General features: G+C 40.4%; 1 protein-coding gene across 1 annotated transcript in view; it reads right to left on the reverse strand.

Moving 5' to 3' along the window:
* The window catches only part of LOC101857904 (methylthioribulose-1-phosphate dehydratase), a 17514-nt gene extending 7162 nt beyond the window's left edge, over positions 1-10352 (reverse strand). Inside the window, exons 1-3 of the mRNA XM_035972546.1 lie at positions 9943-10352; positions 7125-7219; positions 5243-5312 (exon numbers count right to left, since the gene is read on the reverse strand). Coding sequence (XP_035828439.1) covers positions 5243-5312; positions 7125-7219; positions 9943-10008 — 231 coding nt within the window. The 5' untranslated portion in view covers positions 10009-10352. The remainder of the gene's footprint in view (positions 1-5242; positions 5313-7124; positions 7220-9942) is intronic.
* Between the last annotated feature and the right edge of the window lie 1500 nt (positions 10353-11852).

The raw sequence follows: 11852 nt of genomic DNA on the forward strand, positions 1-11852 counted from the left end.
CCTCCTCCCCACTCCATGTTCCGGCACCCAACAACAATGATCACAGCCACTGTTTTCTGTTACCCAATTACTGTTTGTTTTTGTTTGGTAGGTTGGTTTTGGTTTTGTTTTTTGGAGGGAGAGGGGGTGTGGTTTGTTGGAGTAAAGAGAAGCACATCCACACAACAATGGTCATTTAGAGCTTTGGAAAGCATGTTTTAGTTTTAGTAAGAGTTTACAGCATTTGCAACACAATAAGGTCATATAAGCGCCGAAGAATAGAGGTGTTACAAGAGAGTAACATACACAAAAAAGAAGGAGGAGAGATAAGGACAATAGAGTGGCGCCCTCCAACCACCCACAAAGACAGAAACAACAGAGGGAGAGAAAAGAAGTAGGACCTACCAGTGACACCCTCCAACCACCCACACAGACAGAAACAACGGAGGGAAAGTAAAAAAAGTGGCACCCTCCAACCACCCGCATCAATTACTGTAAACTGTAAAACATCACTTAGCTACAGCACTAGGCCCCACTGTGACCGCCCTCCCCTCCTCCCCCCCCCACCCCCATGAGGTGAATCCTGATCGGCGCAACAGGTCAAGAAAAATACGAGAGGGGGGGGGGGGGTAATAACTTGACTTTTACTGATAAGACAATAACAAATGCTAGTTGGCATGAAACCTGGAAGTCCTTAAACCAAAGATTCTAATCTTTGCTTAAACTGCAGTACGCTGACGACCATCAACACTCCCCTCCCTCCCCCTCACCCCAACCAAGAAAATAAAAATCCCCCAATCCCTTCATCCTTTCTCCTCTCTCTCCCCCAGTCCCGTATCTGATAAAGACAACAAGTGGAGACCAGGTCGAGGCCAAACGACAGAGTGTCTGGCTAGGCCACTGGACTCAAATTGTTCGCTTTATTTAAACACAAGGGGGCTATCCCAAAAAATGTGAGGCGTGCTGACAACAGGAGTTACTTCTCAGATTTTAGCCCAATGGACATAGATACGTCAGATTTATTGGTTGAGTTTATACAATGTATGTGTATGAAATGACAAAAGAAATGTTAAACTTGAAGAAAATGGCATCCGCTAATGATCTACAAATTTGACCCCTGTGTTGATTTTTGTCCCATATCTCCATTCGTGGACTGCGAGAAGTAACTCATTTAGTCAGCATGCTTCACAAATGCTGTTTTGGGGAAATTGAAGGTAAAGTTTGTGCCCCTTGTTCAGTTCCTTTAAAAGAAGATAGAGAGTCTTCTCTATAATCAAACAAATCTACACACAACTGAAACCAAACTTCTCCTATAGGTAGGGCAATGCCCACTTTTGGTGTGGGTCAAGATTTCAGGAAACCCCCGAAATCTGGGTTAGCCCGCTGGTCCTTAACCCTATCCGTACGCCCTGTGGTCATTTTGTACCCCCGGGGTTGTATTCTTCACATTTTAGAATACTTCTAGTACGAAGATCTCTTTGAAACTTTCAGTATTTCTCAAAAAAATCATTTGGACAGACTGCTATGCAAAGCGTACGGATTAGATTAACGGGTAAATTTCCTCTTTGGAAAGTGGTGGCACAGAGTTCCCCTCCCCACGTCGTATAGATACGATAGTAAAACACGACGTACAGATAAGGTTAAGTGGTGGCAGAGAGTTCCCCACGTCGTTTGGATACGATAGTAAACCACGATGTACGGATAGGGTTAAGTGGTGGCACAGAGTTCCCCACGTCGTAAGGATACGATAGTAAAACACGACGTACGGATAGGGTTAAGTGGTGGCACAGAGTTCCCCACGTCGTATGGATACGATAGTAAAACACGACGTACGGAGAGGGTTAAAAGCGACCAATTGACACACCAACCCCCCCCCCCCCCCCCACACTCGTCTCACGCGCTGATCAACACTGGGATGTCGGGTGAATTTGACTGGGGGGGGGGGGGGGGGGGCGAAATGTGTAACAATATCGCCACCTCAGAATTACAAAGTTTTATCTGACATTTCTGGCCGTTTGGAGTTATAATATTGGCCATGGGGTCAGAAAGTAAATGTTCTATCTGCCTGCTCTATCAAAATTGTAAGATTATTCTGAGTCGCTGTCAACATATTCAATTCAGAGAGTTGCATTTGAAAAACTTGAAATATTGTAAAAACCTAAACATGTTGTTCGTCAAATTTCTCAAAAACTAGGTACTGAACAGATGAAACTTTGTCATTCAGAGGTAGCTATATTATGTCGCAACCTCAGCATTACAATTAGAAAGTTCTATCTGCTCAGTAGGGAATACCTAGTCTTGAGAAATTTGACTGTCCAAAATGTTGTGTTTTACAATATTTCAAGCTTAGTAAGAGTTTAAGTTTAGTTTTAGTAAGGAGGCTCTCGTGGCCTAGAGGTTAAGGTGTTGGCCTCTCATTCAAAGGTCCCGGGTTCGAATCCGGGTAGCGACCGAAAAATGTTCTCTAAAATTGTCTCCTTTCACCTCCTTTCCTGCTCTCTAGCAATATTCTGTCGTCTGTTTCGTCTCCTCTTTCTGCCCCCACCCCCTCACCTCCTTTGCCCCCTCCTCTGGGATCCTGACTCTTTCTGCAGCCTTTCTACTGCTACTCCTTGGCTCCTCCTTACTGCTGTCTTTCTGACACACCCCTGATCTTCCGGTAGGACAGATCTACACCTAACCTTCTCGGACAAGAGCGAAAAATCTCGGAGGGCCCGTGTGCAAGTTGCGCACGTTAAAGATCCCTTCGTGGTCTAAAATCGATAAGAGTAGGCTTCGGCCGCCACCCGGGCAAAATTCAAAATTTCCTACCAACTGAAAATATTAGGTGTGTCCCGCGTGCTCATATGACCTTATGCAGTTGCGAGCGCCGTAAAACACTTTACAAAAACAAACCAAAAAAAAGTTTAGTAAGGTATTTACGGCACTTGCAACACAATAAGGTCATATAAGTGCCGAAGATTAGAGGTGTTACAAGAGAGTAACAAACGCAAAAAAAGAAGGAGGGGAGATAAGGACGATAGATGTTTGACAGGAAAGAAGAAGCAAACACACCAGAGCTCCCGTCAACCACCCACTAGTAAGAGATTTACGGCACTTGCAAAACAAATACGTCATAGAAGCGCTGAAGATTAGAGGCGTGACTGGAGAGAAACAAACAAAACAAAACAACAACAAAAAAAAGAAAAACGAAAAGGAGGAGAAGACATATTGGAGTTGTTGGCAGGTCTAGTGAAGAGACTATCATTATAACATTATTTTTTTTAGTAAGAGTTTTACGGCACTTGCAACACAATAAGGCCATGTAAGTGCCGAAGATTAGAGGTGTTACAAGCGAGTGACAAACACAAAAGAAGAGGAGGAGGAGAAAAGAGGACGATAGATGTTTGATAGGAAACAAGGAGAAAACCACACCAGAGCACCCGCCAACCACCCACTCTAGTGAAGAGACTGGTTCCCCTCAAATGATAACATCTCCCACAGCTGTTATCAAATGCAATAACTCTCCCCCCCCCCCCTGTCACAGGGAGGAGGTATGACATCAGCATTTTGTGACAGCATCATTAACACATTGAGGATGAAACGTGACACATTATTACACGTCCGACCGGTGGCGCAGACAAAAAGCGAAACTTCAGCAGCGGCACTTTTCGAGACATTATACAGAACAAAAGAACAAGAATTTTAGTTTCATTAAGAGTTTTATGGAACTAGCAGCACAATTGGGTCATATATGCACAGAAGATTAGAGTTTTAGTATTTTTGTTTTAGTAGAGGTTTTGCAGCGCTTGCAACACAATTAGGTCATATAAGCATCGAATATTAGAGGTGTTACAAGAGAGTTACAAACACTAAAAGAAGAAGAGGAGATAGAGACAGTAGATGTTTGATAGGAAAGAAGAATCAGACCACACACCAGAGCACCCGCCAACCACCCACCATTATTATACGTCCAACAGACAGAAGACAAAAGGCGAAGCTTAGGCGGCACATTTTGAGACATCACAGAGAACGAAAGAACACGAGTTTGTATGGTAAGTTGGATTTAGTAAAGAGCTTTGCGCCACTTGCAATGATCGCAATTAGGTCATATAAGTGCCGAAGATTAGAGGTGTTACAAGAGAGTAACAAACACATTCAAAAAAGTAGAAGCAAGGACAGACAATATTATAAGTACTATAGATGTTTGATAGGAAAAAAAGAGCAAAAACCGCACCTGAGCACCCTCCAACCACCCACTTGCACAGTTAAAAAAGTATCGGTACACAATATGCAGCTGATTGCCCTTTTTGGGTTTCAGAATTTTAGTTTAGTTTTAGTAGAGGTTTTATGGCGCTCGCAACTGCATAAGGTCATATGAGCGCCAGAATAGATTAGAGGTGTTACAAGAGATTAACAAACATAAAAAAGAAGAAGGGGAGATAAGGACGATAGATGTTTGATAGGAAAGAAGAAGCAAACCACACCACATCACCCTCCAACCACCCACTCAGATTTTTACAATCAGTAGTGAGGAATCTGTGAGAATACCAAAGTTATGCTTCGCTGTCGTCGTACGCCAAAAACATCGCATCATACCGCCGTACTGAAGTTGTGGAAGGAACAGAATGCCTGTCCTCGGTGAGATCAAGTCGACATTTACACTGTAAGTTACAGACACCATGATGATGGTTGCAGCTGCCACTAAGGTTGAAGGTTTTTTTTAAGTTTTAGTAAAAGTTTTATGGCGCTCGTAACTGCATAAAGGTCATATGAGCGCCAGTAGATTAGAGCTGTTACAAGAGAGTAACAAACATTAAAAAAAGAAGGTGAGATAAGGACGATAAATGTTTGATAGGAAAGAAGAAGCAAACCACACCAGAGCACCCGCTAATGTTGAAAGTGACCACAAAAAAACAACAACACCAACAACAAAACAACAAATTCGACGCCTGTCCTCTCATCCCCTCTTCCCACTTTTCCACACAATATACTCACACACACATGCACGCACACATGCGCGCGCACACACACACACACACATGCACCCACAAACACATGCACCCACACACACATGCACGCACACACACACACACACACACACACACACACACGCACGCACACACACACACACACACACACACACACACACACACGCACATACACACATATGCACAATACACACACACACATGCATATCTGCACAATACACATACACACACACATGCACACACATACACACACACACACACACACACACACACACACACACACACACACACACACACAAGACAAAAAAACTTACCTGTATTCTCTCTTTCTGAACCCCAGAGGGTGCAATGTAGATTTCTTTGCTGTTAAAAAAAAAAGAAGAAAAATAGACAGAGTAAGACACTGGAAGAAAATGCCACAAAGTTGTTAGAAAATGTAAGGAATATGAATTTCTGGATAATAATAAAAATACCCTCAAACTTAAACTTGGTTGTTTAAAACAAAGATTTTTACAAGGGAAGCCCAGCATATTGGATGAATGTATAAATTTAGTACAGGATATGAATTTATAGGTAATCATAATACATTGTACCCTCAAATCTAAACTTGACTGTTTTGTTTGGGTTTTTTTATTTTAAGGAAGAGTAGCATATTGGAAGAATGCCTAAATTTAGTACGGGAAATCAATTTTTGGGTAATAATAATACACAATGTACTAATACCCTCAAACCTAACCGTTGCTGTTTAAACAAAAAGAAAAAGAATTTAAAAAAGGAAGAGTTGCATATTGGATGAATGCATAAATTTAGTACGGGATATGAATTTATGGGTAATAATAATACGCTCAAACCTAACCTTTGCGGTAAAAAAAAAAAAGAATAAAAAAGGAAGAGAAGCATAGATCGCTATTTGAAGAGTAGCATATTGGATGAATGCTTAAATTTAGTACAGAATATGAATATACGGGTAATAATAATACTCTAAAAGCTAAACTTTGCTGTAAGGGAAAAAAATGGCAGGATAACATATTATTGGATGGACATATAAATTTAGAACAGGACATGAAATTATGGGTAATAACACATGTTAGTATCATCAAACCGAAACTTCGCTGTTTAAAAAAAAAAAAAAAAAAAAAAAAACCAACGCAGGGTTACATATTGGAATAACACACATAAATTTATCAGTAAATGTAAGGGATGTGAATTTCTGGGTACGTATTTTTAAAAATACAGCGAACTTACATTTGTAGAGTTCATTGATAGCATAAATTCATAGTCCATTTTCTACGCTCACATCGACACAATTTAGATCTTGATGGCAAAAAGAAAATATCCACTCCTGTTTCAAAGAAGTTAGCCCAGCATCGCATGTACTGCACTGAGCAGTAATCCTAAATCAGGTTTGTCAACTTTTAAAAAACCCAATCAGTTTTAGTTTGTTATTAAGAGTTTTACGGCACTTGCAACACAATTAGGTCATATGAAGTATAAGTACTGAAGATTAGCAAAGTTACCAAATAGATAGTAACATATAAATAAAAAAAGGAGGAGAGACAAGAGATGATAGATGGTTGATAGGAAAGAAAGAGCAAACCATAGCAGAGCACCCCCCAACCTCCCACCCAATCAGTTTGTCTGAGTAAAGAGAAGCACATCGACACAATAATGATCGATTAGTTTAGGGAAACAGTAAAACAGACAGACAGAAACAACAGATGGAAAGTCAAGAACTCAAGAACTATATAGGACCTACCAGTGACACAATCCAAACAAAACAAAAAGAAACAGAAAAACACAAGCGCACACACAAACATTGACAACAACGACACCAAAAAGAAACCCTTAGAGCAAGCTGGAAAAAATATTAAATTAAAAAACCAAAAAAAAAGTAAAAAGAAACAAAAACAGAACCAATCAAAAAGCACAAGCAAAATAAAACCAAAAAGAACCTACCCCCCCCCCCCCAACCCCCCTGTACAAAATAAAAGGGTACTCTTTTCACCTAAAGCGAGGCAAATGAATACGCTTTTATTAAAGACAAGACCAATAACTCCTTTCATGTGGCCAAAAATTGAGGAACGTTTGATTTCAGCTTGTCGCTACATATAAATCAATCTTTACTATTATTTATCACTGTGATTATCATCATTATTTATCATCATTACTACTCACCCTTGCTTTATGCTGACGCCTCCACCAGTGCCCGTTACCCAGCCTAAGTCGTAGAACTGACGGCACAAAGAAGGGATCAGCTTCCTTGGGTGTTCCTGGGGAAGACCATCAAAATTATATAATGACTAGCTGGACCCCCGTTCGATGAAAGGAATGATCGGTGCATTAACATCATCTGTAAGTCATTGGCCTACTATATTTACACTCTACTGGAAGGGAGCAATAAATCTTGAGAGATTTAAAAAATTAGAAGTTCTAGATATAGAGAGGTACAGATTGTTTCTCTATTCCGCTTTCATGGTTGTACACTCCAGAAGTTCAAAGGTGAAGAATCAGTGCCGCACGGCTAGTGAACGGAAACCCCACTTGTTTACAAGGGTGTCTTAGAAGATGGATTTTCCCAAGATTTGATCTAAATCTAAACAAAAGTAATGAAAAACAGAAAATTAAACTACAGTGACTTCAGACTCCTCAGTAAAACTGTGCACCCTTTAAATGAGTCTGAACCACCGTTAATTTGTTCAAATTCGAAAGTTGAGTGGTTCCGAAGTTTTAGGCCACCAAAGTGACGAACTTTCACAAATATTTATAAGACGTAGAGATTATTGCAGGAAGCTTTTACAGAAAGAAAACTTTGGCATTTGTGGTATAGCGGTTACAATGCATTTTTCTGTTGCATGTAAAGGACCGTTGACAAATTATGTCAGCTCGGGGGGGAAAGGGGGGGGGGGCCTTCCTTACAAAGTTGACGTCAACCATGATGCTCTGAACGGTTGGGAAGAAAAGAAAAGAAAGGAAGAAAAAATATTATAGACCACATTTTTTGGGCTAAAATTAACAGTTACATTGAACCAAATTGATTGATTTATTTTTACCAAGCAGACATGATACTCTTATCTATTTTTTTGCTTTGTTTATTTTCCAAGCTGCGATATCCAATCTATTTGTTTTAAAATTATTTTGATAAGTTAAAGTTGTTAATAAATAATTTGACAGTTCAGGTATTTCTGTATTGTATTTTTATAATAGTTTATATTTTTTAATTTTAAAATAAAGATCAACGGTGTAAATATAAAATGCATCCTGTACAGGTTGTATACATGTGCACATGTACATTTTGATTGACGTCAGCTAGAGGTAGGCGGGGGTCCTCGGCAAGATGACAGAAGATGACAAGAGGGGAGGGGGGGGGATCATTTTTGGGGCAAAATTTTAGCTGATAATGTCTTTTGTGAACAGTCCCTAAGAGACCCGACTTTGATTCCTGGGTGCGGAGACAATTTTTATCGAGAGTATCTCTCCCTCTTTCTGAAGAGATTTTGTATCCCTCACAGCCCAGGTTGGTCCTGTCAGACACGGATGGAAGCCCGCCTCCTAAATGATCTTAATTAATTGTGTCAATATAGGTGTAAAACATCTGCATTAACATTTCAATTTAATTTATGAGTGAAAACAAAGAGCCTGTATTCAATTTAAATCAATATGATTGTTATTATCTTATAAATTATCTGAAACTTTCTCAGAGTAATGATAAAAGCAAAGCCTGTAGAATTTGTGTGTGAGTGAGGAACAAGTGAACAAGTACAGAGTCGAACCTGTGTAAGATGAAATTGTACGGGAGCCAGAAAAAACATTCTGTCTTAGACAGGGGAATTTAGAAGGGGGGGGGGGGTTCAAAGGCCCAACCCGTGGGATCAAGGATCGCTTGTCCGATCGGAAAGCAGTGGTCAAAACTTCACACCTCTCAATTGCTATCCTGTATGATAATGACACGTGTCAGTCTTACTTATCCAAATACCACCAGTTAGACCTATTAAAAACAGAAACATTTGAACACCTCCTTTACTTCCACCCTTAGCCCCATCCATCGGTGTAACAAGCACAGTCAACCAATGCCACCCCTCACTGCCATCATGTAACAACGATTCGAGGAACTCTTTTCTCGGCTGGCCGTACAATCAGGGCGGCAGGCATTGATAAATCTAATTTCACACCTCTAGCTTCTGGATACCCCCAGGAAAGTTTCTGTAGTGGCTCGGTACTCGAGCACTCTAACGGGCAGTCGTGAGATTTCACACCCACACCACCCTGACCATCTGCATCACTCAGGGCTCACATGATGGGGTAATATCTACCCCCAAATTGCACCCCTAAGTTCCCCTTCCTCGCCCAGCGGCATGGCCATGGCGGTAAGTTTAGAGCCGGAGGAACCAAACAACTTGCGAGTTTTGTTTCATATCAGAGCTCAGCAGGCAAAGCATTTTCCGTCTTAGGTGAAACCCTAGGAAGGAAGCGGATTTTTCTTTCCCTTTATAGGCGTTGGACAGATTTCCGTTTTAGACATACCAAGCTTCTGTCAACGTTTGTTTCTTGTTGTTTTTAGGGCGCTCCCTCGTTTCCGCCCAACTCATAGTTCTCATGCCTCAGTTACCTTTAGGCTCTCTCTTTCTCTTTCCCCTCGCCTGCGTTTAAAGGGATTTTTTTTGTTTTTTCCCTTGTCCAATTTTGCCCTCTCTTCTCCTCCGTCAGCCAAACCGATAAGGTGGGAGAAAGAGGGGGGGGGGAACGGGGGGGGGGGGAGGAGAAATTTTTTTTTACAATTTCCGGGTGGGGCAAAAAAAAGTGGGGCCAATTTTTCCAATCCCCCCCCCCCCCCCCCCCCCACAAACAAAACCAAAAAAAAAATTTTTAAACTTGACACCCGCTTTTAAAACTCTCCTCGACAATGGATTGCCGACCTAGCCAATACCTACTAGATCTAGATTCTAGATCTATATCTATATCTAGATCTACATCTAGATTCTAGATGTGTACTTACATCGTCAAGTTCAGCAAAATCTGTGCCATCAGTAGAAACATCAGTATTAGCGGGGCGCTTCGGCATTTTCGACAAAAAATCAAAAGAAGTAGCCTACAAACTGCTCAGGCTCAGCGAAAAAATGCAGAAAGTTCCAAACAGCAGAAAAAGCGAGGCCCTACCAAGTCCAAACGTAGAGTTCGGTACTAGATTCTAGTCTAATTTCTTGTGTAACAGCCTGACTACCAAACAAGTTGAGAATGAAGGAGGGCGACCGACGGGTGACTAGCCTAGGCTTGAGGAAAGAGTGAAAGAGAGACCGAGGGCCTGTTAACATCAGATGTTTCCACTTTCCACTCTGGCACTGTTTACTAGTATACTGGGTGTGTTTACTACTTGCTTTCACTTTCTTTCCTTTCACGAAAAAGAGCAGTGATGTACGAGTAATTTTTCGTATTCGATCAAAGATATGCAGGAAAAGGAAGCAACATCAAAAAGAGAATGCACGGCCATGTCACTTTGGTAGGCAAAAAAAAAAAATCGCCATAAGTCTCAACCATGAACTAAAGCCCTCAACTCGTTAAGACTGCAGATTGTGCGAGAGTGTCAGAAAAGAAAATATATGCGACAAATTCTATTTTCCTATTCCTATTCTGTTTTCATACGTTCTATACTTCGAGAAAATAACTGACATAAAGATTAATAAATGGTTTAGGGGGGGGGGGCTACACCTGAAGGCTATCTCGCTTATCAGGGGATCAAATTTTACCAAATTTTGCATATTTAACAAGCATAGTAAGGAGTCAATCTGCAATCAAATTTGAGATAAAAAAAAGTTTCGTTTCCATGGATACGGCGCAGGCCATATTGGATTTTGTTGACATGTCTTACGTAATGAATTCCGCACTTATTTTTTTATGGAAATTGGTTGGGTTGTTGTTGTTTTTTGCATGCATGTTAGCAAACATTAGATCTAAAAATCTGTCTGTTGTTTATTCCTGAACGAATTAGAAAAGTCTTAATGAATTTTTTTCCTGAGGTCTATAGATGTAGTATTCAAGTTAGCGAAATATCCGCAAAAATCACACTCCGGACACCACCAACAAAAGTCTATTCCATATATAAAAAATACAACGGACAAGTTTTTAGTATTACATCTCTTCATTCTGTGAAAATTTCATGAAGATTGGATGAAAATGGTGGAGCTATTCAAAAAAGGGTATGAGAAAACGGCCGATAAAGAAAAATAAAATATTTACTTTATGGTGAAATGGTGGTAACAAACATGCCTGGTATGGAGAAAAATAAGGCTTTTAGGGGTTCTTATGCGATGGAATAGTTGTAGGAGATGCTGAAGAAGCTAAAAATACCTACAACTCAAATCTCAAATTCCATAATTTTGAGCCCCCCTGGCCCCTTTAAGGTATAGTTCGGCTGTAGCCGTTATACCTCTTTGCCTGTAGCCCAAGTCAGAGTGGGGTACAACGTCTTGATGATTGGTACTCTCAAAACTGGTTAAGACGGTTCAAACCTAACTAATGAGTCAAGGGAATAATATATACAGGTGTTCATCTTACACACTGTCAATATTATATCATGTAAAAAAAAAAAATACGAAAGGAAGGAAATTGTTAAGATGGTGTAAAAATTGTAGGCCGCGTCACAGCAAGTGGTGGTCATAGGCTTAAAAGGCGACTGTTGGGGCAGGTTTGACAGTACATGCAAAATCTCATTCTTTAAAGGTGGATCTTTTCATTTTATGCAATCAGTAACATTAAATTATGTCACCTAACAGGGGTGATAAGATAAACCAACTGTAGATTAACATAATTATCATCATCTTCAGTTGTTTTACTCGGCTGGCGGTAGTTGCGTATATATTTCAATCAGAAAGAAAATTAATACTCAGGCCATAATAATTTTAAGTACCA

The sequence above is a fragment of the Aplysia californica genome, unplaced genomic scaffold, assembly GCF_000002075.1.
Source record: "Aplysia californica isolate F4 #8 unplaced genomic scaffold, AplCal3.0 scaffold00736, whole genome shotgun sequence".
Taxonomy (NCBI): Eukaryota; Metazoa; Mollusca; class Gastropoda; order Aplysiida; family Aplysiidae; genus Aplysia; species Aplysia californica.